General features: G+C 37.6%; 2 protein-coding genes across 4 annotated transcripts; one reads left to right on the forward strand and one right to left on the reverse strand.

Annotated features, from left to right (window-relative positions):
- Positions 1–886: 886 nt before the first annotated feature.
- nup54 (nucleoporin 54) lies at positions 887–10,219 on the forward strand. Of its 3 annotated transcripts, none has more exons than XM_038275026.1 (15): positions 887–993; positions 1,370–1,477; positions 4,790–4,870; positions 5,046–5,210; positions 6,167–6,250; positions 6,645–6,800; positions 7,010–7,236; positions 7,632–7,819; positions 7,928–8,124; positions 8,206–8,260; positions 8,466–8,559; positions 8,915–9,022; positions 9,206–9,325; positions 9,453–9,563; positions 9,720–10,219. In XM_038275026.1, the coding sequence occupies exons 1-15, from the start codon at positions 951–953 to the stop codon at positions 9,846–9,848; spliced, it is 1,866 nt and encodes a 621-aa protein (XP_038130954.1). In that variant the 5' UTR covers positions 887–950; the 3' UTR covers positions 9,849–10,219. The 3 variants fall into 3 exon arrangements, with proteins under 3 accessions (XP_038130954.1, XP_038130955.1, XP_038130956.1); XM_038275027.1 differs by having other exon boundaries at positions 5,046–5,081; positions 9,720–9,861; XM_038275028.1 differs by lacking the exon at positions 5,046–5,210 and having other exon boundaries at positions 9,720–9,861.
- Positions 10,220–11,035: 816 nt separating this feature from the next.
- LOC119776558 (serine/threonine-protein phosphatase with EF-hands 2-like) lies at positions 11,036–23,665 on the reverse strand. Its single transcript, XM_038275024.1, has 20 exons — positions 23,413–23,665; positions 23,238–23,300; positions 23,081–23,152; positions 22,953–22,970; positions 22,833–22,841; positions 22,463–22,590; positions 19,271–19,325; positions 18,999–19,174; positions 18,748–18,862; positions 18,624–18,670; positions 18,383–18,549; positions 17,490–17,526; positions 17,250–17,399; positions 16,814–17,161; positions 14,169–14,354; positions 13,913–14,055; positions 13,120–13,226; positions 12,872–13,035; positions 12,679–12,766; positions 11,036–11,544 (listed from the first exon to the last, which is right to left on the reverse strand). The coding sequence occupies exons 2-20, from the start codon at positions 23,257–23,259 to the stop codon at positions 11,360–11,362; spliced, it is 2,217 nt and encodes a 738-aa protein (XP_038130952.1). The 5' UTR covers positions 23,260–23,300; positions 23,413–23,665; the 3' UTR covers positions 11,036–11,359.
- Between the last annotated feature and the right edge of the window lie 3,991 nt (positions 23,666–27,656).

The following is a 27,656-nucleotide window of genomic DNA, read 5'->3' on the forward strand; positions in this document are numbered from 1 at the left end:
ATAAGAGTTGTATCAATGTTTAAATCAGGAACCAGCTTGTACCAGTCTCTACCACTACAGTATGTATGTAGTATGTCAACACAGATGGACTCCCATGGACAGGAAACTGTTGAACTTGATCTTCCTAGTACCTTATCAATATATTGGTATGAACAAAGTCAAAGAGATTCTTTTCAACATTGTGTGTAAGAATTGCAGTAATAACAGTAATTGTAAGTAACAATTGTACATTTTGTGAATGTGAAGGTAAAAACATTGAACATATTTTTGTTGGTTGTGTCCATGTCACTGCTTTCTAGCTCCACTTACAAAGATATATATATATATATATATATATATATATATATATATATATATATATATATATATATATATATATATATATATATATATATATATATATATATATATATATATATATATATATATATATATATATAAATCCTTCTTATAGTCAATAATCCATTTAACAAAGAATAAAAATATATAATTAATTCAACCATAATTTAGCAAAATATTATCGATTTGGCAAAAAAACATGCCCTCCTTTCATATATTTAAAATGACAGATCTTACAACTTGTTGGAATACCATTGAAAAACTAGAAAAATCAATCATAAATCAATCAAAACAATTAATTTATATAATCATTTTAATGTACATGTAGCAGACCCCTGGGTGTTTTTTGGTTAATTAGTTTTGTTTATTTATCTTATTATTTTTTGTTCCCTATGCTTGTGTTTTTCTGTAAAATATACGATTGAACTTTAACATTTTTTTAAGTTATATCTCATTTAACAACGGCCAATAACGTTTTTTGTTTTTTTAAGAATAATAAGAAGGACGAAGAAAGATTTAAACACCAGAGGGCGCCGTTGCTCCACTTTCCTGAGTAGTTGCCGCTGCAGAAGAAGGCGAAGAAGAGCTCTGGTTCCCTGACAGTCGTCACCATGGCGTTCAGTTTTGGCGGTGCTGCGACCAACACAGCGGCAGGTACGAGCGATATTTGGTCTTCATCATAACTAAAGATGTCTAATGTGTATTACAGAAGCGGGTTTGCAGGGATATTGACTAATACGTTGTACACCTAACTGGTAGACTGGACGTTTCGGCTAACCTGCTGCTAATAGCATTTAGCAGTGTGGTACTCAAGCTAATGATAACTGGGGGATGCTTGTAGCCTTTTGCACTGGAGAACGTACATGTTTAATGTGTAGTAAGACATATACAAATGTCTTATTTGTGTTTAAGTTTCCATAAGCCTCGGTTTAAATCAATTAACTACTAAATATGTTTCTTTAGCTTGCTTTCTTTTAATGCATGATGTAGCTAAAACGAGCTTAACTCCATATAAGCGTTCTTCTTAAAGGCACCTCCGGGTTTTCATTTGGTCAGTTTGGTGCCAAAACGACCGCTTCAACGACGTTTGGTTTTAACCCGACAGCCACCACGACCACCGCCTCTTCAGGGTTTGGCAGTAAGTGTTGAAATGGTTTCAGAGCAGTTATTATCCAGACTCAACGCCTAAACTGATTGGGTGTAGAAGGTTTATTTTAGTTTTATTTTTTCAGCTCAGCCGGTTTGTCATTTACAGTGCCTGACTAAAGTATACGTACCTGTTAAATTTATATAAATGTATATTCATTTGGACGGCTTATAAACTCAATCTTCTATCCTTTTTTAATGGGATTCTAGTTGGAGTCTTTTTTTTTTGTTTTCTAACAGGATTTCTAATCATGTAAATCCACCCATCTTACAAACTCTGAACAGCTTCCTTGTCCTCGGAAAGAATAGAACCCCTATAATTTATCATGGGGAGATTTTGGGGTTCATAAAGTTTAAAAACATGCATTTTTATTTTCATGTAACTAGATCATCTTTTTCACACCGTTGATTACCACATATACAGGTCCTTCTCAAAATATTATCATATTGTAATAAAGTTAATGATTTTCCATAATGTAATGATAAAACTTTAACATTAATGTATTTTAGATTCATTGCACACTAACTGAAATATTTCAGGTCTTAATATGGATGATTTTGGCATACGGCTCATGAAAACCCAAAATTCTTATCTCACAAAATTAGCAACCTTCAAATAATTATGAACAGTTATGCACTCAATACTTGGTTGGGATTCTTTTTGCAGAAATGACTGCTTCAATGCGGCGTGGCATGGAGGCAATCAGTCTGTGGCATTGTTGAGGCGTTATGGAGCCCCAGGATGCTTCGATAGCGGCCTTGAGCTCATCCAGAGTGTTGGGTCTTGTATCTCTCAACTTTCTCTTCACAATATCCCACAGATTCTCTATGGGGTTCAGGTCAGGAGAGTTGTAAGGCCAGTTGAGCACAGTGATACCATGGTCAGTAAACAGTTTATCAGTGGTTTTGGCACTGTGAGCAGGTGCCAGGTCATTCTGAAAAATGAAATCTTCATCTCCATAAAGCTTTTTAGCAGATGGAAGCATGAAGTGCTCCAAAATCTCCTGATACCTACTGTAGCTGCATTGACCCTGCCCTTGATAAAACACTGTGGACCAACAACAACAGCAGCTGACATGGCACCCCAGACCATCACTGACTGTGGGTACTTGACACTGGCACTGTGGGTACTTGACATTGGTACTGGACTTCTGGCATTTTGGCATTTCCTTCTCCCCAGTCTTCCTCCAGACTCTGGCACCTTGATTTCGAAATGACATGCAAAACTGGGCAACAGTCTAGTGCTGCTTCTCTGTAGCCCAGGTCAGGTGCCTCTGCTGCTGTTTTTGGTTCAAAATGGGCTTGAGCTGGGGAATGTGGCACCTGTAGCCCATTTCCGGCACTCGACTGTGCACAGTGGCTCTGGATGTTTCTACTCCAGACTCAGTCCACTGCTTCCGCAGGTCCCCCAAGGTCTGGAATCGGCCCTTCTCCACAATCTTCCTCAGGGTCCGGTCACCTCTTCTCATTGTGCAGCATTTTCTGCCACACTTTTTCCTTCCCACAGACTTCCCACTGAGGTGCCTTCATATACACTCTGGGAACAGCCTATTCATTAAGAAATATCTTTGTGTCATACTCTCTTGCTTGAAGGTGTCAATGATGGCCCTCTAGACAGCAGTCAGGTCGGCAGTCTTACCCATGATTGGGGTTTTGAGTGATGAACCAGGCTGGGAGTTTTAAAGGCCTCAGGAATCTTTTGCAGGTGTTTAGAGTAGGGATGCACGATATTGGGATTTTGGCCGATATCCGATATGCCGATATTTTAAAACTCATGTAGCAGATAACCGATATCGATACCGATGTTAAAGCTGGACAAAAATAAGTAGTCATTGAAAATAGCAGTTTTGTTATCCATTTCTGACACTTTGAAAAATAATATACTCAAATATATTTTCATATGCTGATATCAAATTGATTTTTAAAAACGCGGTATCGATCTATTTTACTTTCAAAATCTCGTGAAATTTCATCGTTCTGTTACAAACTCTCGTGATATTTTGCAAATTCTTGTGAGATTTTGTTAGTAAAATAGATAGATACCGCGTCAATATATCAACATATAAAAATATGGCAAAATTTCGTGAATTTTCGGGGGATTTTGTAGCATAACGATGACATATAGCAATATTTCATTAGTAAAAGAGATTGATATGGTGTTTTTAAATGGAAATATATCAGCATATGAAGATATTGTGATATTTAAATGTATCAATATTTTTTCCCTCGTCTTTAGAAGTTTTAAGTCTGTAAAAAAGAAGTTTTTGAGGAAGAAGAAGAAGTAGTATTTTTTTTTTTTTTTTTTTTTTTTTTTACTTTAGAAACTCAGAAGCTGATCAAATATCGGGTTAAATATCGGTGGGGTGGCCGATGTCCGATATTCAGTTTTAAGGCCGATACAGGCCGACACCGATAGGGGGCCGATTATATCGTGCATCCCTAGTTTAGAGTTAATTTGTTGATTCAGATGATTAGGTGCATAGCTTTTTCAGAGATCATGATATGCTAATTTTTTGAGATAGGAATTTTGGGTTTTCACGAGCTGTATGCCTAAATCATCCGTATTAATACGATAAAAGACCTAAAATATTTCAGTTGGTGTGAATCTAAAATATATGAATGTTCAAGTTTTATCATTACATTATGGAAAATAATGAAGTTTATCACAATATGCTAAGATTTTGAGAAGATCCTGTGTTTGGTAGACTGCAAGAAAAGTTGTTTTCTTTCTCCATCAAAAGCAGTTTTATTTATTTTGAAACCTATTGCTCTTGATAAATCACAATGCCAATATGCTCAATAGGATATAAAAAAAATGGCAGCTTGATTGTACCAAAAAGTGGCATCAGAATTGACTCAATACTCCTAACTATTGGTTAACAATAAAGATATTTCTACATAACAAACTAAGCATAGGTGTGATAGGATTTCAGACAGCTTTTAAAAGCAAGATAGTTAGTTGTGGCTATTTTTAAGCAAACTTTTTACACCTATAAAAAATGTAACATGAATGATTGTTTAATTTTTGTAGTGGATCTTAATTGATCAAGGACCCCAACTTTGGGAATAAATGCTCAGTATAACATAATCTCAATAAAACATATTGCATCTTGTGCTTATAGCCTGAAAACATGTAGTTCCAGTGATATGAATACTTTTGCAAAGCACTGTAAATTATTTCTCTTCACTCAGGCCAACTACTTGTTTCACTGAGACTGCTGCTCCCGTTGAACCGTGATGTATATTGATGCTTATCTGTACGTCTGGGTAACATTTTAAGCAACAATCTGTTCTAACTTCACAGCTCTGACAGCTCCTGCTTTTGGCACAGCTACAACCACGGCTGCATCGGCCCCAGGGTTTGGTTTTAGCTCCACCAACACTGGTAAGATGAATGTTCTTTATAAAGCATGAAACATGTAGCTTATTCTGATCCTTCTCCTTTAAGAACATGAAAGATGCTGATAATAAAAGTAATTTCCAGCTCTGGTATTGTCATTTATCTCCACCATGTACTCTCCTATTTTTTTTCCTTTGCTGCCTGCCTGCTTTGGCTGCAGGATTTGGGGGGCTTGGAGCTGGAAGCACTACAGCTGGTGGGTTTAGTTTTGGGGGGTTTGGTTTAAATGCAAACCCAGCAGCAATCAGCCTCAGTGTAGGTTGCTTTGGTACGGCAACCACAACTGGCTCTATTTTAAATTTTGGTAATAGCCTGGCTAGTACAGGTAGAGGGTCTTTGGGATTCTGTTTATGTTGTGCCTGTAAATCATGCATTATTGTTTCGTTTTTTTCTGCCCCAATGTGTTGCAGTATTTTTTATTTTTTTGTTTTGCTTTTTTTCTCCATCTTACTTTGTGATTGTAAAGCCAGGCTTACACAGTTTTTTGGCCCTTTTTGGGTCGACTTTTTTCAGTTGTGCTAGAATTATCCGATCGAGCCGACTTTTAGCCTGGTCGTGCGTTGTGCGTCCATGACCGTCATGGGCAAATCGCTCAGTGAGGATGCGCAAACAAGGATTCTTCTTTTTATTCTTTGTCTCAGATGTAAACACAGAAGCATGCCGGGGGTCCTTTCTTTCTGTAAAATTGACAGACCCTAGTATCTACGTTTGCTCAGCCATGTCTTTGTCCCAATACATTATCGCCTTTTGTTTTTAGGGCTTTTAGCATAAAATTGCATAAATTCCCAAGGTAGCGCGGTTCACTCTAGTGAACCTCATATTCCTCTTCTACTCGTTTGGCTTCCAGATAGACGAGTCTGAGCAGCTCCATCTCACTGCAGAGCTGAGCCCCACGTAGTTTTTAGACGTACAGTGTGAGCAGGTAGATCGCATCAGAGCGTCGTGCTGCACAGACATCATGACCTGTGACCTCAGACTGTACGACGTAACCCTGAGGTTTAGTCGCACAGTGTGAGCTTTAACTGCATGCAACGATTGAAAAAAAAATCACACAGTGTATGCCTGGCTTAAGTCATAGCATTTGCATGAAAAGTTTTGAGTTATTCACCCATTTCTGCTATGCACATGTGGAATGTTCTATAAACCAAAATCGAAGGAAATTATTTGTCGAACCCCTTCGGATGTTTCATCAAGCACTTGATGAAAGTGTTGTTGTCATCCTAACTTTTGTTTCATCACCTTCCTGTCATTGAACTTGCCATCATTCACATTGATTTTCAGGGGCATTTGGAGGATTTGGGACCACTACAACGACTGCTACTGCACCAGGATCCACTTTCAACTTTGCTTCCTCCAACACAACAGGTCGGTGACAGAGATCTGAGCAAAATGTGAATTATTGATTATTTTAAATTGTGTCATTCAGTATGGTTGTTTATCATAAAGTGTTCTGCAATGCCATCATTAAGGGTGGTCACTACAGGTTGCAGTAAAACCTCTTTATATGTTGTCTTGGGAAATAATGACAGTGTTGTTCTCCAGTATTGATCAGCCCTATCCCCTTTATTTAGATTACAAATAACTGATGCTGTATTGCACTATCCCGCCACAAGATGTCACCCTTTCCCCCTGAACAAGGGACTGAACCTTTAGCTTAAGCAGCCATTCTTCTGCTAAAGCTGGATTAATATTTTCTAGGTATTGTAGATTTAATAGCTGGTTTTCCTGCAGATCATAATATCCTAATATTCTTTCCTAGGAGGTCTGTTTGGAAACACACAGAACAAAGCTTTTGGGTTTCCATCTGGACTTGGAACTGGTACCACCACTGGAGCAACAGGCTTTGGAACTGGATTAGGAACAACTGGCCTCGGGTTTGGAGGTTTTAATATCCAGTCGACTGCACAGCCACAAGGTCAGTAAATGTTGAGCTTTTTTATTTGATTATGTGAAATATTTCAGAAAAAAAGGCTATCTTGTGTAATAACAAGCATAGAAACTTCATTTTTTGTTATTTTTTCAACTCTGAATGAACATACGTTTGGTAAGCACACATATCTTACCATGACAATCTGTTTAACTCCCTTTTTGTCTAAAATATTCATTTTTATTATCTGTGAGCAGGAGGCTTGTTTGGCCAGCCAGCCCAGCAGCTGGGTCAAGCACAGCCCACCCAGCTTTACCAGCAGGTCACCGCTCTGTCGGCCCCCACCCTGTTAGGAGATGAACGGGACTCCATACTCGCAAAGTGGAACCAGCTGCAGGCCTACTGGGGAACAGGGAAGGGCTACTATGCTAATAACAACCCGTCGGTGGAGTTCACTCAGGAGAACCCGTTCTGCAGATTCAAGGTAAAAATGGGGATAGTTGGTTCATACAGTTGGCACTCTTTCATTTTAACAAAATTAAATAATTATATGCAGTTTGGATAATTTAAAGTATTTGCTCTGAGAAAATACTTGAACTTTCAGGCTGTTTCCTCCTTTTTATTGTGTTAATTGTCCATCCACTCATCCCCCATCTTTCTATTCCAAACCCTTAATGGTTCAGCCATCCAACCATTGATCCCTACCTTCATCCAAGTTATTTGTTGCTTTCTTTTGTCTCTATTAATGTGTTTATATTATCATTTATGAGTCTAAGGACATTTTTTTTCCATCACTCCAATGTGTCCACCAATCCTGCTGATCTTCCATTAAATCATCTGTATTTCTGCTTTGAAAAAATGTGCTTCATCTCTTTGCAGGCAGTTGGCTATAGCTGCGTTCCAGTAAGCAAGGATGAAGATGGGTTAGTCGTGTTGATTCTGAATAAAAAGGAACCTGATGTACGTGCTCAGCAGCAGCAGCTGGTCGAGTCGCTGCACAAGGTTCTAGGAAGCAACCAAACTCTCACCGTCAACGTGGAGGGTGTTAAAGCTCTGCCCAACGATCAGTACGTTTCTGTAGCTTCACATCCAAGAGGTTTCTAATTCTTACCAAGCTGATGGTTTGATTACTCATGATGACTTATCAACGTCTTCTTCCGTCCTCTCACATCCAGGACAGAGGTTATCATTTATCTAGTGGAACGTTCCCCCAACGGTACCTCCAAGAGGATCCCAGCTTCCACCCTCTTTGGGTTTCTGGAGCAGGCCAACATTAAGGCTCAGCTCGGCCAGATTGGAGTGGTCATGTCAGTCACGCGAACAGAGCTGACCCCAGCACAGCTGAAGCAGCTGCTGCAAAACGCTCCTGCAGGTAGATATGTTCCCCAGGATAGAAATGTTGTTTACTTGTTAAAATCAGCTAAAATTGTGATCTCTGCATTTGCATCTCCAGGAGTGGATCCCATCATTTGGGAACAAGCAAAGGTGGACAACCCTGACCCAGAGAAGTAAGATGGAAATGTTTTTCTTTTCTTCCTTCCATCCAAGCAGCTCATATCTAACTAGAGTCTGCCCTTGAACCATTTTCAACATATCTGATGTCTAATTTAGCTTTCACTACCCCTAATTAAAACTTCTAATAAGTTAACAGAAATCCATTAAAGATGTTGAATACATTCCCATGTAGGGCTCATTTCTCTGGTTTTCCTCCAGGTTAATTCCTGTGCCCATGGTCGGTTTTAAGGAGCTGCTCCGCAGACTACAGATCCAGGAGCAGATGACCAAACAACACCAAACCAGAGTGGATGTGAGTAAAAATATCTACTGCTATTGTTACTAGATTTAGCCTATGTTATGTGTAAATAGGATAGAAACTGACAAAGGGCCATTTGGATGTTAGAAAAGGAATTCAGGGGCAGATATTTGTAGGTGTCAAGGACGGTGCACAGATGTCCAGTCAGTGCTCACTGCCAACAACTTGTTTTCTTCTGGAATTATTAGAAATACCAGAGCAATCTGCAGGGAGGGAAGGTATTTCAGAAAATGTTTCCTTAGACTAGAAGGGTATATATATTATCTAAAAAATAAATGTAAAATTAATAAAGGAATATCAAAAACACATGCATAAATATTCTTTTTATTTACACCTTTTTTATTTTTAGATAATCTCCAATGACATCAGTGAGCTGCAGAAAAACCAGGCAACAACTGTGGCAAAGATTGCTCAGTACAAAAGGAAGCTGATGGATCTCTCTCACAGGGTGCTGCAGGTAATTTATGAATTCAATTCACCTTTGATTTCAGATCCCCTGTGCTCCCCCCTTGGTTTTTGTTTTTTTTCCACAAAGTTTCCACAAGTTTGAATGTCCTGGCATGGTCCGCATCCCTCCCTGCTCTGTAAATTCCTCTTCGGTAACCCTGCCATATTAATCATTGCGTTGTTTTCCTGAAAGGTCCTGATAAAGCAGGAGATTCAGAGAAAAAGCGGCTACGCTATCCAAGTGGATGAGGAGCATCTCAGGGTGCAGCTGGACACCATTCAATCAGAACTCAATGCACCCACACAGTTCAAGGCAAGTCTGTGCAAACCTAGATCAGCCTGTCCACTGAAAGGATTTAGCTTTTCATTAGTTATAAACATTAAACAAACAGACTACTTTTGTTTTGTAATGTGGTGTTTTTTAAATTCTTTCTATCCAGGGTCGATTGAATGAACTGATGTCCCAAATTCGAATGCAGAACCACTTTGGGGCCGTGAGATCAGAAGAGCGCTACAATGTGGATGAAGACCTCCTCAGAGAAATCAAACAAGTAGGATTCAGTATTTGTCTATATTTATAAATCTATTGCTTGTATTCCATCAGCTTGCAGGAATTACTTTGATTCTCGAACACAAACTATATTTGGAAGAAACTTGAGGTGTTTTTATCTTTTACTTGATCATTGTTTTTTGCTTCACATTTTCAGCACTTAAAGCAGCAGCAAGACGGTCTAAGTCACCTGATCAGCGTCATCAAAGATGATATGGAAGACATCAAACTCATAGAACATGGACTAAACGACGGCGGACACATGAGAGGGGGCATCTTAAGCTGAGCGGTCCTCTCCAATCGCAACGTGTGTTCAGACCTTTAGTAAATCTGAAAAGGAAAAAACTTCTTACCCAGACCAACCTTCACCATAGAGGGATGTCAGCTCATGTTTATCACAGTTTTGCAGCTTGTATAATTGAATGTTCATTGCTGTCTGGACTCAGATTAAAGAATTATTACCAGTGTCTAATAAAAGCAGGATACCCTCAGGTAAAATCAGATTATGGATGTTGGGTTATTAATGTGTCTGGCAAGTAAACAGGCTGAGAGTGTGCGCCATGCTTTAAAGCAATGTAAATACATCTTTGTATTTCTTTTTTTAATGCTGGTAAAAGACTAATAAATTTTCTTTGAATTAAATTTATATTATTGGTGGAGTAGAAGTTTTTTTTTTTTTTGGGGGGGGGGGGTAATTGCATGGTATGTTTCCTGTTTACCTTTATAGATTAGCGCTTTCCTACATCTCATCAAAGCAGGGCTTCAGTTGATAGGATTTATGTCCCGGATTTGCATCCCCTACTGGAATGAAAAGGCTGATTGGCAGTTGAACTTATTAGTTGGCTTGAAACCGATTATATCCCCTCATGCAATAGGGTCACCCATATCCCAAGGCACTGTAGCACAACTAGATGTAAACGTGAGATGCACAGAAGAGATAACAAAATAACTACTATACTTTGTTTTTGATTAAAGAGAAAATACATGAATATTTACAGAAAAATAACTAGTATTTCAAAAATGTTTACTTATTTCACAGACCATATTATATATTTCACCAGATGCATTTGTATTTTGGATGTTTGACAAAACACTAAATATGTGGGTATGATCTGCTCGGTTTGCAAATGGGGAAAACGTGCCTTAAATCTACAAGTTGGGAATCAGATAAACAATTTCATGCAGGTGTTTATTTTCCTGTCAGCCTTTCCCAGCTGCTGCAGCTCAACACAAACAGGCAACCTCATGTCCCGTTACCTAAACTGAACTTTTCAAGCTCAACACAAATCACCTATTTTGAAGTTGAATGTCTAACGCAAAAAGGGTCTCCTTGTTCTATTGTTATTCCCCAGAAGCAAGGAATTATGGATTACTAGTCATAAACATGTTCAGAGGATTTGCTACTTTGAGGTGTTTTGTATGGAGCAATTTCATGTAATGTGATAAGTACCGAGTCTCATTAGGCAACAAAAGGATTTTACACCAAATGTTTTTATTTTCTTTCACCACTCAAAAAGTTCCAAAGTAAAAAAATAGTTGAAAATTATGATTAAACTATATTGGGTAGAAAACACCTAAAATACACCTGGAATAGATTAAATAATCAGAAAAGTTATCCATAAAATATAGAAGATTCAGGTTCAGAAGATCTAACAAGATTTACAGTAGTTTTAGTGATCAAGCACATTAAGAAATAAACAATGATGACAAAGTGCTTAGTCTGATCCTGAGAATGTGTTTAAAAAAAAAAAAAGCACAACACTAACCTAATGCTACTTCTGCTCCTACTTCTATCCATCAGGCGTGTGTGGAGAGGTCGACTAGTCGAAAGGCCTCCATGAACTCATTGATATCAATGCTGCCGTCTTTGTTGAAGTCCATGCTCTGAGCCAGGTCAGCGATGGCCTTATCACTGATCTCCATTTTAAGATGTGAGCTCAGGAGTTTCCAGGTCTGACGAAACTCCTCAAAAGAGATCAGACCTGTAAGAATGATAAATTGTTACCTATTCTTATGGCCCTGCTGTCATCTTATTATTTCAAATAAAATGCAGCTTAAAAGAAATGTCACCCGCCAGTAGAGGAATTTAAAAAGTTAAAACTCTTTAAATTAAAATCATTTAAAATGAGGGCAAAAAGTGCCATGATCTGAAAATAAGTAAGAAAATTATGTCGGAAAAATGTATTTAAATGTTTAGATGAGTTAAATGTATGTAATCTTAAATGAGGACATGAATACATTTTGAATAAACTAGGGGGTTAAAACATATATTTAGGTATTGAATGGTTTAATATTCTTTGTTCTACAGGAAGAAGTATTAAATGCATAAATAAATGACTATTTGAATTTATTAGTTACGTAAGATTTCGGAATATGGTTTATTACATGTATGATTACATTTTTAACTGAAAATAAATTTGTAATAAACACTTTTATCCTACATTATTAATAACGATATAGTCATGGATAAATATTGAACATTGTAGATTGCAAAGAAATCAGAATAGTCGATTTCAGAATATATCTATGTATTTTAGAATAGCTGCAGATTATTATTTCAGTTTGAAAATTGCCTCTCCTAGAGAAGAGATTCAAAAGTGCCACAAGCCAATGCGGTGAATACATATATATATATTGATATTTTTGTCAATAATTATTTAAAAGTGCAATAAAAATATATATAAAAAAAGAAATAATAGAATTGTAATTGAATTAAAGAGGTATATAAAATCCATAAAAATAGTATAACTTCATTTTCCTTATTTCATGTTTGTGGCAGCAGAATGCCTTGGATTTATTTTAATCTATTTAATCTATTTTAATCAGAATAACCCCCTGATCTTATCTGCAGCTAGTTAAGATTGTAGAGTGTTGTTGACTGAATATACTGCTTAACCAATGACACGTCAAGAGAAAATGGGAGAACATTGAAAACTAGCTGGAAGAGCCCAGGTTGGGATTTGGATCCTAGACCTTCTGCATCTAGGCACCGGTCATCAAACATTAGCCATTTATTAATTTACTCAATCTGTTCTGTATTTAATTATAGTTAAGACAAATCTAAATAATAACTGCAGAACTTTTGGTCCCCCTTAGGTGAGTTGTGCTCTATTCACCTGAATGATCTGTGTCGATAATCCGGAAGATGGTTTCGAGGTTAGAGTGTTGTTTGTACATCGTCTCCATGATACTGGTATCTGACACCTGCCAGGAGGTTCAAATTATGTTTAAAATGACAATAATTATGAAATATTAAGAAGGATGTGAGCAGAAGGTAAAAGATACCAAAATAAAAAAAGATTAACACACCTCTGGTTTGGGTTCAGTAATGGAGAGCTCCCTAATCCACTGCTGGTAGTTAAGCATACCATACTGGGCCCTGTTGACAAGCTGAGGGCGCAGCACCCTCCAAGGTAGCCCCAGGTTGAGTACCTTCTCTGTAGCTGTCGCCCAGTGGTGCAGAGAGATCCGCCCTTGGATAGGAAGCATTGAAAAGTTAATTTCTTTATCTGCTTTCATGTTCATTGACTCTAAGAGTGGTTCCACTGTTCTTGTACCTGTGTGGTTTGGGTCAAACTCCTGAAAGGCTCCAATAAGATCCGACTTATGAACAAAGAGTTGCTGCCTTAGAGCTCGCAGTGCTGATCTCTCTGTCCAACCAACACTGGGGAGAAAAAAAACAGACTTTGAAATAGTCTATAAAATTATAATTTGAAAGGAAAAGGTCTTTTTAAAAAGGCACAGAAACACCTTTTTTATTAGGCGTTGAAACGACTGTTTTAAATAATTTAATAATTCCTTCAATTTATATTTCTGTTTTCAGTGTAAACAAATTTTCTTAAACATATAGGTAAAATTCATCTCTTTAAAACTAAAACAGTTATTTACAGAAAATGAGTCTTTTTTACTAATGTATCATTAATGATCAAGCAGCTTCAGATATTAACTCGATCTATCAATTCATTACCTCCATATCAAAGCAAATAAACATTTTTACAAACTTTGAAAAACATTGAATGTATCTATATCTTTTTGTTAGCCATATAAAATTGTCTTTTTTTTTATTTTGATTTTTTTTTATCTTTCTGTTTGAAATATATATACATTCTGATTTGTATGAAATTTGATTTGTGTCTTTATTATTCAATTTAAAAAAGGTTGCTTATATGTATTTTTAATTAAAAACACTGTCCCTTATAAAAAAAAAAATTAAATCAAGAAAAAGGTATTTGAATGCAAAAATATAGTAAAAAAAAATACATTTGAACACTTTGAAATGTTTTTCTTAGAAGTTTTCTGAACGTTGCTGTTCTCTCTCAATATTTTCTCTGTAACTTTGTAACTGTGCACCTTTGTCTCAAGGTCAGCTCCCTGCATGTGCTGCTGGCTTGGTACTGAATGCAGTGAGGGACCAGATCGGGCCCCATCCTTATGTATGCTCCTCTGTTGCTGCCCACCTCGTAATAATTGGAGGCTGAAAATATGGTCAGCACCTGTGGTTAACAGTGAAGAACAAAACATCCATTGTTAACTCTTTATTATTTTTTTTCACTCGTCTTTTGAGATTTTTTTTGTTGTGTTTTACTTTGTATCTTCCTGTGCTCACCCTGCGATTGTGGCAGAACTCATAGCCGTCCTGTTTGCACTCGTGGGAGCGGATGAGGAGCTGAAGGTTGTGTCTTCCCAACACCTCCTCAGTTACATCCGGCCCCCAGTAGCAGCCTCCACCTCGCACCTCGTTGGGAATGCAGCCATTTTGTGGCTGTGGGTCGCTCCACAGAAGATCCACTATCTGAGTACATTCATTACTTGTGATAAGTTATAACGATAATAAAAAACACTCTAATAAAATGCACAAATAAAAACATAATATAAGACGTTTACTGTCCATTGTACCGGTAATAAAAAAATGTCGCTGCCATGGTTATTAAAAGAGTTTCAAATTGCAATAATGACACAGGCATACAATCATGGGTTTGCCTTGTTTAAACCTCAGAACAAATCCTTTTGTTTGCTCCTGTTTGTTAAAGTGAGATTACACCAAAGTGGAGCTGGAAGGTCCTTAGAAAGGAGATTGTTGTAGGTTAAGGAGGCAAATAATTTGAAATCAGGCATTCCTGCATACAGAAAAAAAAACTTTTCAATAATTGCCGACTGTAGTCAAAGACCAACATTCCTAATAGAGAAAACAAATAAATAAATAGCAATAATACAATTCACTTCTGCATATTAAACCATCCCCTCGAGGAGCAGTGGGCTGCCACTGTGTGGAGCCTGGGGAGCAGTCAGGGGTTAAGGGTCTTGTTCGGGGACTGCAGAGTGCAGGGTCAAAACTGATTTATTTGGACATCAAAAATGAATTGCATGTAAAAAAGTGTGTCAAAATCAGCATTCAAGCTTAAGAGACTTATAACCCGATAACTACCTCTTAATTGTAAGCAAGAAGAGGGAGGGGTCACAGTTTGGGAATCCTTTTGATAGATTTGATAAATCTGCCAGTTCTAGTGTTTGTTACAATATGTTTTTTCAGGAAAAATGATCTTTTGTTTAATGACTAACAAAAATTCGATTTTTTTTGGGGGGGGGGGGGGGGTTAACTACATTTCACTCCCAGATGAAGCACTATGTATGACATTACATTATACATAGAAATGTTTCTTCAGCGTTTTTAGAAGGAAGGAAAGTGAATTTTCAGCAGAATTTCAACAGTCTGTACATGATCATTCAGGAAGAGCGTGTCCTGCAAATTCAATGGTATGATGCATTTAGCTTGTTTTACTTTTCTTGTTTTTTATGGTTTCAAAAATCCCAGAAACCAAAACATGTAAACATCAGGCTCAGAAACTATTTTGAGACAAATGGTTCACGTAAAATATATCAGATCATAAGAGAGAGTCCGACTTACAGACCACCAGTAAAAAAAAACACAAAGTCAACAAATATGATGCATTTTAGTTATTTTAAGTCTTTTTGACTGCAGCTGCCTTTGCTGTAATTAGCCAGTGTTGTTTTCAGGAGAAAAGACTTGAAATATGAAAAGTTTTCTCCAATTATGGATGAGGATCGACTACTTTAATACACCGATTTTACATAGCAGTGCCGCTTTGCTGTAAAACAGCACACAGACATTCCATTTAATCAAATATGACTATCTAGAGGAGCAAAAAAAAAATGAAATCTGCTAATTCGATCTGTTTTTAATACCTGCAGGATTTGTAAGTCATCAATTAGGGTTTATAGCAAAGCATTGTTCTTTCCACTTTTTTATATGATCAACAATAAATGCCACAAGAGCAGATGTTTTAACCTGGACAAGGAAAGCAGAAACGGAACACATTTTATGGTTCAGTTTCCCTTGGTTCTATTTCCCTCCATTAAAACCGCAGAGACAGAAGTTTTTATCTACTATTAGCAGTTCTACATTTTATGTAAGCCCGCCCTGCGTGCTTATGCACACTGGCAGTCAGCACACTGGAATAAGACCTACATTTCATTTAATTACAAGAAATAGAAGTTTGGAAAATTTTCTGATCACATACTATGAGCTTGACCCATCAAATGGAATTTGGATGATACTGTTTTGTAGATACAGTTGGAGTGTTGAGTAGCTGCAGGGCGGCTGTTTGACCAGATAGAGAGACTAATACAGCAGCTTAGGCTCTTGTTAGGACCCTAATATCTCTCTTTAATAGGACCATGGTCCCCTGAACTTTTTTCTGCCAAAAGCAAACCGCAGCTCAAGCTGAAGCCCACTTCCCTGAGTTTAGATGGTCCACAAGCTCCTGATTGGCCCAATGCTTTTCCTGTGTCATTGACTGTCACCACTGTATTTCCTAAGAAGCTCACTTTGCAAACATCTGATGCGCCACTGAATCGGATCTGTGATTGGATGGATACTTGCGTCCACCCACTTCTGAAATCAAAATTTCATCCATGAATGGGACACATTGAAAAAAGAGGAGAAATTTCCTCACAACAAGCTCTGGTAAATGTATACATATTTTCTGTTTTGAATAAATGGAATCACATTATGTTTTTTGGGGGGTTTTTTTGCTTAAAAAGTTTCTATAGTGTTTTCACTGTCATCTCAAATGCAGAGTCGTCTGTTTCTTTGTGAGGCAAGCTAGAAAACATTTGAAACAGTTTATTATGACCATTAAACCCCAGAATCCGTGTTCTAGAAGTATGAAGATCAGTTCATCGCATACTTGATGCAAGAGGATTGTTTTAATAATATCTATCATCACCTACTTGTTTCCACTCCTGACCGTGTGTCTCTGTGGATTCTCCAAACTCTGGGTCTGAGTCAGAATCTGACGTCTTTATTTCGTTGTAAGTCTGGTCAAACCCGGCCAGCCTGCGTCTCTTCCTCAGTTCGTCTTCCACAGAGCAGTTGAGCTGGTTTCCAGTAGTAGGCAGGTTGTGGAGAGAACGACGTGGCATTTTGTTCCTCTGAGCTGAGTTAGAGGTGTTGGTTAGGGAGCGTACCCGGCGACGGCCTTCTGCTGGTCCGGTTGTATCTTCGTTCCTGCTGATTACTGCCTTATTGCCATTGAGCATGTGGCGGATCATCTTAGGAGGTCGAAGGACTGACACATACTGCAAAATAACCCATTCAACAGCTTATTTTGTGGATTTGCATTGCACAAAACCCACACACCTGACTAAAGCCAAAAGCTTCTCTTACTCTGTGTCTGTCGATTCTGGTGACCGCCTCAAGGTCGGTTGAGTCAGAGATCCCCCCATGTACAACAAGGACCTTATCGTTGATCAATGTAGCCAGAGGAAGCCAGCTGAAGATCTTTTGGAGCAGCTTTAAAATCTTCCTGCCATGGACCTAAAAGTTAAATTCAAGATGTAGAATCATCTATGATGGAATCCAATGTAACACCATGTTGCCATTGGTTAGGGTTTTGTCGATACTCACTCTGTATTTTACCAAGACTTCTTTTGTAAAACCGTATCTGCAGAAAACACATAAATAAAAACACACTGGAATATCAAAATTAGTTCAGTGTAAATCATTTAAGTCTTCCAGATTAGCTGTTATCTCAGGTTTATTACAGTTTCAACAGAAAGTGGGGGAGCTGCAGCCCCACTACCCCTGCTACAGATGAGGTAGGCCAGTCCAGAGGCCTTATGCCAAGACTACTTGGTTTGCAATGCTTTTACAAAGAACAGTCTGAAGAGTTTTTATTCAGCTCCAGTGAATCAACACTCTATAAGATCAACTTTCCTGCAAAATCGACTGTATTATTCTGCATATCTTCTATAATCAGAATCAGAATCAGAAATACTTTAATAATCCCAGAAGGAAATTACTTTTGTTACACACTCCAGTTACAGTTTTATATATAAGTATGTGGTGGAGAGTGTGAGCATTATGGACAACAATGAGCTCCATCTTCAGAAGATTTTTAAACAAGAATAGAGCGTCTTCGGTGAGACGCTTCTCTAGATCCGATGCAAGACAGACTGATACAGAAGACCCTTCCTGCTCTGAGTGGTTCTCTGCATGTGGGTCAGATCGCTTAAATCAATTATGACATCCAGATAGTTGGGGTTATATTTGTGCCTTATTTATTCAGTATCTTAGATGACAGACTAAATAGTTCTTGATGAGACAGCAAAAAATAGGATATCACTTTAAGAAACAACCTGGCCCTAAAATGCTTTACAACTTTATGCCTGAAAAGGATGCTTATGGGTGTTTATGATGCAGTCTGACATCAACTATAGATCCACCTGTGTTACCAGATTAGCACTCTGTGTTGTAAAAAGGAATGAGAATAGAATTAGAGGCTAAAGTGAAGATTTTACCTCAGATTAACGATGTGATCTTCGTGGTTCCCTCTGTTCAAATGCACATCATTGGGGTAAACAAGTAAGAACCCGAACAGGATAAGCAGAATCTCTAAGGAATTCTTGCCCCGATCCACAAAGTCTCCATTGAAGATGTAGGGTTTCTCACATGATGGTAAACCATTCTGGATGAAAAAACAAAGACTATTAACTGGGCATCCAGAATTACAATATGAGGACCTTCGTTATGTTTATTTACCTTATAAAATATCAACAGCAGGTCTTCTAGCTGCCCGTGGAGATCTCCTGTTATAACAAAATACCAAATTTTTGCATATGATAAAATATTAGTGAAATATCTATAAAGGACCACTTTGGTTTACCACATATTGTAATCTCCTTGGTTGGGCAGACGGAGACATGATTGATGTTTGGAAGGATTTGTAAAAATCTCCAAGTTTCTCCAAGAATCTGAAGAACATAACGAGCATGGAGCTGCTACTAGGAAAAATAACATGAAAAAATACACAGAACAAATATTGTAAATGACTATGATGATCTTCTTTTCTCATTTGGGCTTTTTTATTTTTTATTTTATCTACTATCTGAGTTCCTTGTGTACCAGTATACCTACTTGTTTATGCTTAAAAGCCTCCATTAGCTTTGACAACCCACAAAATGTCATGGGGAAGGTTAGGTGGGGGCCACTGTAGCTGTCGGGCACCTCGATGCCTTTGTAGCAAAAATATCGTTCCCAGTCTGCATCATGGCAGATCTCATTCTCACGAAAGATGTGAGATATAAGGTTTCCTTGATTAGAGACAGAGAGGAATTCAAAAGGAGGTAGATCAACAGTAAGGAGGAAATAAGAGAGCCAGTCTAAATCTCTGAGGAATATTGTCGTACTTTCACTGCTGGCTGGAGTGAAGTGGTCCATTAGGAAGGCAAAAAAGTTGTACAGCTGTGAGAAGAGAAATAATTTCAAACTGACTTTGATATAAAAAGAGTTTATGGTAAACAATCACACACAGTTGAGTTGCATCAACCCTCCAATAAAAACAGATACAACATACAGGTGCTGGTCATAAAATTAGAATATCATGAAAAAGTAGATTGATTTCAGTAATTCCATTTAAAAAGTGAAACTTGTATATTATATTCATACATTACATACAAACTCATATATTTCAGATGTTTATTTTGTTTAATTTTGATGATTACAAATGACAACAAATGAAAATCTCAAATTCATCATATCAGAAAATTAGAATATTACTGAAGACCAATAAAAACAAAGGATTTATAGAAATGTTGGCCAACTGAAAAGTATGAACATGAAAAGTATGAGAATGTACAGCACTCAGTATTTAGTTGGGCCTCCTTTGGCCTGTATTACTGCAGCAATGCAGCGTGGCATGGAGTCGATCAGTCTGTGGCACTGCTCAGGTGTTATGATAGCCCAGGTTGCTCTAATAGTGGCTTTTAGCTCTTCTGAATTGTTGGGTCTGGTGTATTGCATCTTCTTCTTCACAATACCCCATAGATTTTCTATGGGGTTAAGGTCAGGAGAGTTTGCTGGCCAATTAAGAACAGGGATACCATGGTCCTTCAACCAGGTACTGGTAGCTTTGGCACTGTGTGCAGGTGCCAAGTCCTGTTGGAAAATGAAATCTGCATCTCCAAAAAGTTGGTCAGCTGCAGGAAGCATGAAGTGCTCTAAAACTTCCTGGTATGTGGCTGCGTTGACCCTGGACCTCAGAAAACACAATGGACCAACACCAGCAGATGACATGGCACCCCAAACCATCACTGACTGTGGAAACTTTACACTGGACTTCAAGCAACGTGGATGAAGTGCCTCTCTTCTTTTCCTCCAGACTCTGGGACCTTGATTTCCAAAGGAAATGCAAAATTTACTTTCATCAGAGAACATGACTTTGGACCACTCACCAGCAGTCCAGTCCTGTTTCTCTTTAGACGCTTCTGACGCTGTCTGTGGTTCAAGAGTGGCTTGACACAAGGAATGCGACAGCAGAAACCCATGTCTTTCATACGTCTGTGTGTGGTGGTTCTTGAAGCACTCACTCCAGCTGCAGTCCACTCTTTGTGAATCTCCCCCACATTTTTGAAGGGGTTTTGTTTCACAATCCTCTCCAGGGTGCGGTTATCTCTCTTGCTTGTACACTTTTTTCGACCACATCTTTTCCTTCCCTTCGCCTCTCTATTAATGTGCTTGGACACTGAGCTCTGTGAACAGCCAGCCTCTTTAGCGATGACCTTTTGTGTCTTGCCCTCCTTGTGCAAGGTGTCGATGGTCGTCTTTTGGACAACTGTCAAGTCAGCAGTCTTCCCCATGATTGTGTAGCCTATAGAACTAGACTGAAAGACCATTTAAAGGCATTTGCAGGTGGTTTGAGTTAATTAGCTGATTAGAGTGTGGCACCAGGGGCCATCAATTTTGAACCTTTTCACAATATTCTAATTTTCTGATATGATGAATTTGAGATTTTCATTTGTTGTCATTTGTAATCATCAAAATTAAACAAAATAAACATCTGAAATATATGAGTTTGTATGTAATGTATGAATATAATATACAAGTTTCACTTTTTAAATGGAATTACTGAAATCAATCTACTTTTTCATGATATTCTAATTTTATGACCAGCACCTGTATTTTGTTCTCAAGAGATTCAACAGTTCATTACTGACCCAATAAATAGTGGCACTAAGAGGCTGTTTAATACATTCAAACCAGCAGCAAGGCCACAAGAACGCTCCCTTTTGGAAATTCTCCTCGATCATTTTCAAAGAGCACGTCAAGTCAAACCAACACATCTGTCAGGCTTAATTAGTTTGACCATCTTCACACATTTGGAGTGTGCTTTACAAAGAATCAGGAACACTCATCTGTATTGCTGCTCAATTTCAGCAGGCAAATCTATAAGGTTCACCCATGCTCACCGTGCTGAACTCTATTCAGAGAACCAACTTCAGGTGAAAGCTTCTCCAAACGGAAACAGACAATCTAAGTTTACATGATTCACACTTAAAACAAGCACAAACAGTTTGCTTATTGTTTAATGTAATGTTTGTGTTTGAATACACAGAAGTATGCACGGCTTGCAGCATAATTTTTTTAATGTTTTCATTCACTGCCAACCTAAAGGTAAATTAGGAAAACACGGTTTAAAAACTTTGTTAAATATTCAAAGTCGATTGAATTTGTTGTTTCTAATGTTTAATGTTTATCTCATATGTGTGTAGATTATTAACCTACTTATGTCCTAAACATATTGCTCTGAGGTGAGATCCATCTAAAGATAAGAACGTATGAATATATTTGACTGAGCTGAGTTGTTCCTGTCTCTTTGGAGAGAGAAACCCTTTTCAAGTTTGGGCAAAAGCTAAAGTGGCTTATGAGAGCAACATTTTTATTTTTAATTTTAATTTGTTTATTTTATTATATTTTTATCTTAATAATTGAATAGAAACATTGATTTTCATACATCAACACCTCAACTTTAGTTAATGCTGAAGCCTGATACACTTTTTCTCCCATCTGTAATGTGTTAATTGAAAAGATACCAATTAACTGTAGTTACTAGCAACCATTTCTAACTTGGGGTTACTCCTTTTGAATGGTTTAAATGATCTTTACTTATATTATGCTTTATAAAGTCAGAATACTCCAAAGGGCTTTACACTAAACAGTACACCACTGTAAAGCCAAATACACTAAATGATTTTTCCAGTGGAGGGTTAAGATGTAAGATAACAGGATTGTGCTGTATTTTCATTTATCTATCTGTTTATCTGTTTATTTGGTGGTATCCAAATAAAAGAAACTTAATGAAAATGTTGGCCACGTTTTTCAGATTCTTTAACTTCAAAATGTTTTGAAATTCATAAAAATCTTTCTTTTACTGCACAATTATACTATAATCTGTGTTGTTTACCAAATTCATTTTATTAAAAAACTGCAGACAAAGTGATCTAAGAAAAAAAATCAACAGAAGTGAGTTTTTTTCTGTTGTGTGGATATTTTTCTTACATCCATTTCAGAATAATAATATCTGTGCAAAATGTACACCCCACCTTTATTTGATCTTGCTCCCCTGCATATTCTATAGACTGGAAGATGTTCCATGTGCACCTGCGTCTCATCTCCAGACGAGCAACATACTGTCTGTACCAGCGCTGGATCAACAGAGCTGCTCTTATTGCTGAGAAACAGAGAGAGGAAAACATTTTTAGAAACTTTACTTAATGGCAGGGTTTCATAGAAATTCATCCAAGAGGAAATTCTTGTCCAAATGGGTGTTTAGGATATCTGAGCCCACAGGCTTAAAAAGGGCCTTCAAGGGCCAAGAAGTGTTTTCTTTCTACAACTCAGGAACACTTTGACCTGGAGTAATAAAACATAACAGAAAGCAGGAAATACAATCCTGGCTAGAAAATGACTTACCTGTGGCAGCTTTCCAGAGTGCATGAAATATGGGTTAAGATTATAGCAGTTAAACACAAATTAATAGGTCTAAGCAAGGATTTTAACTGTTAAAGTTTATGTAAAGCTTTGTAAAGTTACCTGGAACTGAGAAGCTCACTGGAAAAAAAAAAAAAAAAAAACAGGGACTGAGGATTTGCAATAAAAAAATAATTATTTATATGTGCATACATAAAAAAAAAAAATAAAACAAAAGAAATACTATGCACCTCTGTTACATTTCTTCTGCTGGATTCTGGGCTTTCCCATGCCACATCCCATGACCCTTTGCTGCTTTCCCACTAAGAAACAATGTGAGTGAGTCTGAGATATGTGACCTTGTGTTCTGCAACCTGGAAATGGTTAAGTAATAGAATATCTACATACAAAGTAGCTGATTTTCTACCATTTTTTGATTCCAACTCAATAAACAGCTGTTGAATGAAATGTCTAAACAGAAGATAAATGTTGCAATTTAATGTGGAGTTGTCATCATTATTTAAGAAACATTATTTCTATTTTTTATTCTTTAAACAGTAAACATGACATAAAGGAAACTCACCTGCGATAGTCACCCCTCATTCATTACCTCCCGTCACCTCCTCTGGTTTTTTGTATCTTCCTTTTGTTTAAAGCTCTCCAGCTGCACTGTTGAATCTAGAAGAAAAGCTTTGATCAAAATAAATGATCTGCAGGTTAGGTGGCTGTAAATGTGCGATTCTGTTATAGAGTCATGCATCAGCTAAAGATCTGGGGAATATCAGAGCCAGGCGTCTTGAAGAGGCTACTGTAATCACTCACTCAAAACAAGATGCAGATGGATTAGGATTAAACTTTACTACAGCTCACATCTACGCTGAATAAACAGGAGAGGGCTCTATTAAAGGGCAGCAAGCTTTTCAAAAGGATCTCCTGTGGTCTCATCTACGGCTGAGAGCCATCATTGTGACTCATTGGACAGATCTGAGTAATGATACTTGACTTATCTGATACAACAATAAAAAATATTATCAGTTCCTTAATATTTCAATAAAAAAGAAAAAACAAACTGAAAATTTTCAACAAGAACTTTTTCCTGTATTTTGACTTAATATTATCAACAGTTTACAGCTTACAGCAACAAGTTAACAACTCCCATTAATATCCTGTTGTTTTATATTGTATTGATTTAATCAACTCCAATCCAGGTCCAGTAGAAAATGCCTGTACAAAAATCAGTTCCAACCTTTTGAAATTCCACCTCTAAACTAATCACCTGAGGGGCTAATAACCTGATTAAATGAACAGGATGAAGGGAAACGAGGCAGGGTTTTTATCTTTCTGGACCTGGATTATCTGAATCTGGATTTTTTTTTGCATTGGCCTTATGTCTGCTACTTTTTCCACTTCCCTGCAAAGCACGAAAAAAATAACCACCTGCCAACAGGAGGAATTACTTCTCTCAATGTGAATGTGTTGAAATACATTTTTGGAAGCATCCTCCAGTGAACCTACTCTGCATGGGTATTAATTCAGTAAATCACTCATCGGTTGAGAAATGCTCCCTGTGATCCCAGACAACAGCAGCTGGCCATGCTGTGACTCCCACCTAAGGCAACAGTTTGGTGGGAGGCGTCTGGCCCTCAAGGACTCCCTTTATTCATGGAAGGTTGCAAGTGACCCAAAGGTGTACTATCCCACAAAGATTTACAACATGCACGTGTCTGTTTGTGTGTGGGCAGTCAATTCGCAGGTCTGAAGAGGCTAATGTTCGCTCCTCAGCAAAAAATTATATTGGTCAGAGTTAATGGGGTGAGAAAAAGGAAACTAAATCTGGATATAGGCTAGGAAAATCTAAACATCCAGACAGAGCTACAACAGGATGTTTTAGATCACGTGTGAAACTCAAGGCCCGTGGGCCAAATCTACCCCTCAAGGCAAATTATCCGATTCTCAGGAGTAACAAAAGTTATATAAGCATAAAATGTTTTTGGATTATATTAGCATTTTTTTCTCTTTTATTGGCATCATACAATACCTGCATGTGTTCACCGATTTATTTGTGCATTCTGCAGCCATGCCAGAAGATCACTTGAAGTGCATACATTTGCCTTCCCTCCTTTTGTTATGTGTTGTTGTTTTGTTTGATTTGTTTATGTTTTTTCTGTTGTTGTTTAAGTTGAGACTTGACTTTTTTTGTAACTTGTTTTTTTATCTATGTGTACTTATTTGTATGTAAATGGAGGAAGGAAAAGGTGCATCTGTTTCAAGAATCGATCCGAATATATTGGCCGCACATATCGGTGATCGGTTAGACTACTTTCATAAAAATAATAATAATATATATATATATATATATATATATAACAAAAAGTTTTAAGAAAAAAAGGTTCCACACAAATAAATAGGAGTAAAGTTATAATACCAGAAAAATCTTCTCTTTGTAAAGGAAATAATGAAACCAAACATTTCATTTGCACAGTTAAACCTGCCTTTTTAAAACCAGATGATGCTGACTTGGCAAAAGTCCAAATTCCTTCAATGTCACAGTTATCCACAACTTTGTGTTGCTATATCCGATGAAAAATTAATAAAGTACACAAAATAAATAAAGTCATATATCATATAAAATATACGTAGCAAGCTTGCACCAACAGAACATTGCAGCTTGCCTGTTAAAGGAGTGGCAGCTCATTTCTGAAGATCTTGCAGACGCCAAAGTGACTACAGGTCAAGACCAGAGTGAAAATATCTACAGTAATCTGAACAAGATGTAATAAAACCATGAATTAGTATCTCTGAGTCAAGTAATGGAATGTGGGCCTTAACCTTCTTTCCACTGGAAATTGCATCCACCAACCTGCGTCCAGACCTCATTATGTGGTTTCCCTCACTCAACCTGGTGTTCATCATTGAGCTCACAGTACCCTGGGTGGGTGACCTAGAGGAACCCTTTGAGCGGAAGAAGGTGAGATACACCAATCTTGCAGCAGATGCCCCACAACAAGGATGGAACGTGAAGGTACACCAGGTGGAAGTAGGCTGCAGGGGACTTATAGCCACCTGAATATCTAGGCAACTCAGTGAGATGGCGGAGCGAGGGAAGGCCCACAGACAGACAATCAAGGACCTCTCAAGGGCCGCTGAAAAGGGGAGCCAGTGGCTGTGAACCAGCAGGAAAGCCCTGGCCTGGGGCTCCAGCACGTGATGGTTGAGAACCCAAAGGATGCGCTCACCCACTTGATGGCCACAGTGCCTCGTCAGTGCCTTAGGTATCTATTGGGATAACAACATCTTGTCCTACCCAACATATCTGAAAAGGGAAATAAATTTCCACACTCAACAATTGTTCAGATCGAAGATAAATCAAAGATTTTTGACTACTCTTAGACAAAACAATACATATGGAGTTTTAAAATACCCTGTAGCTTTATGGAGATAAATAACAATACTGTATGTTGTGTGAGAAACACAAGTTTTAATTCATACAAAGTTTTACATTTTTAATAAACAATTGTTAATCATTTCTAATAAAAATATAGGATTTATATAATATATTGAGAGTCAGTGTTCAAGAGTGCCAAACAGTATTGATCAATTAAGAAACATTACTCTAAAACGTATGTTTAAAAAAAACATAAATCTTACAAATAAAAGTTGAAAGAATGATAATTCATTTAAAACGCACATAGACCACCCACATGCCTATAGAGGTTATGTGCTGATGTAAAAAAAAGTCCCTGGCCGTGACTTGAGTTCAGTACCTTCTTTCTGCAAGGCAAATGTGCTGATAACTACTTAGACAAGTTCAGAACATGCATAATTATTGCAGAAGCTGGTTCCTATTTATTACAAGTAGAATCAATTTTTTCAGCCTTTGGGGGATAAGATCCAAAAAAAGAAAACTAACTCAGTTTAAGGCCCTCATCTGAAAACAGGAGAACATTGAAGTCAGCCAAGTATGAAAGCAAATAAACTTTAATGACCTCACAAAGCTTACTGAAAGAGGCAGCAGAGTAGGACATGAAGAATATACGACTAAAATAGACAAGGTCAGACTATGCAAAGACACATGGCTGTTTTGGTAGAGAATACTTTCTTTTGATATGAATGTAACTAGAAATGGTAAGTGCTTATGAATCATGTATCATAGCTTTAAGGTTATATTTATTACGTAACACGTCAAATATATTTTCAAATGTGTGTACGTGCTTACAATCCTGCTACCTTGAACAAAAAGAGAAGCTCCGACCTGCAGATAATGGGTTATAATGAGAGCTGTGATAGAGATCTCAGCAGTTTTGTAGAGACTTGTCAAGCATCTGATCCATTACCACACCAAATATTTTCTTCATATTTCCAAAACCATTCATCTGTTGGTAATAGATCCTGACAGACATCTCAACTGTCCTAACCTTGACATATAACTGAAAACCTCGATATAAGCATATAACAGATATCTTGATATTACCATATAAATATTTTCATATTTTTCCGGATTTCATGGAGGTTTCAGATCTGTTATTACATTTTTGTGCTGTATTTTGAAACTGACCCTGACTTTTTAACCTTTCCTTTTGGTCGGACTCACCTGGTCTTCATATGATTTAGACTTAGACTTTATTACCTGCATTAAATGCTGCAAAGCCTTTTTCTAGAGGGCAGCAGGGAGAACAGTCCATGGTGGGGGTGTGAGGGGTCATTGATAATGTTACAGGCTCAGGAAACGCAGCACTGGGATAAAATGTCTTTTATGAAGGGAAGAGGAGCCTCGATGATCCTCTCTGCTGAGGCGCTGCAGTAGGGGTGGGTATTGCCAAAGAAGTC

This window comes from Cyprinodon tularosa, unplaced genomic scaffold (genome assembly GCF_016077235.1).
Source record: "Cyprinodon tularosa strain WSP-4 unplaced genomic scaffold, ASM1607723v1 ctg94, whole genome shotgun sequence".
NCBI classification, from domain to species: Eukaryota; Metazoa; Chordata; class Actinopteri; order Cyprinodontiformes; family Cyprinodontidae; genus Cyprinodon; species Cyprinodon tularosa.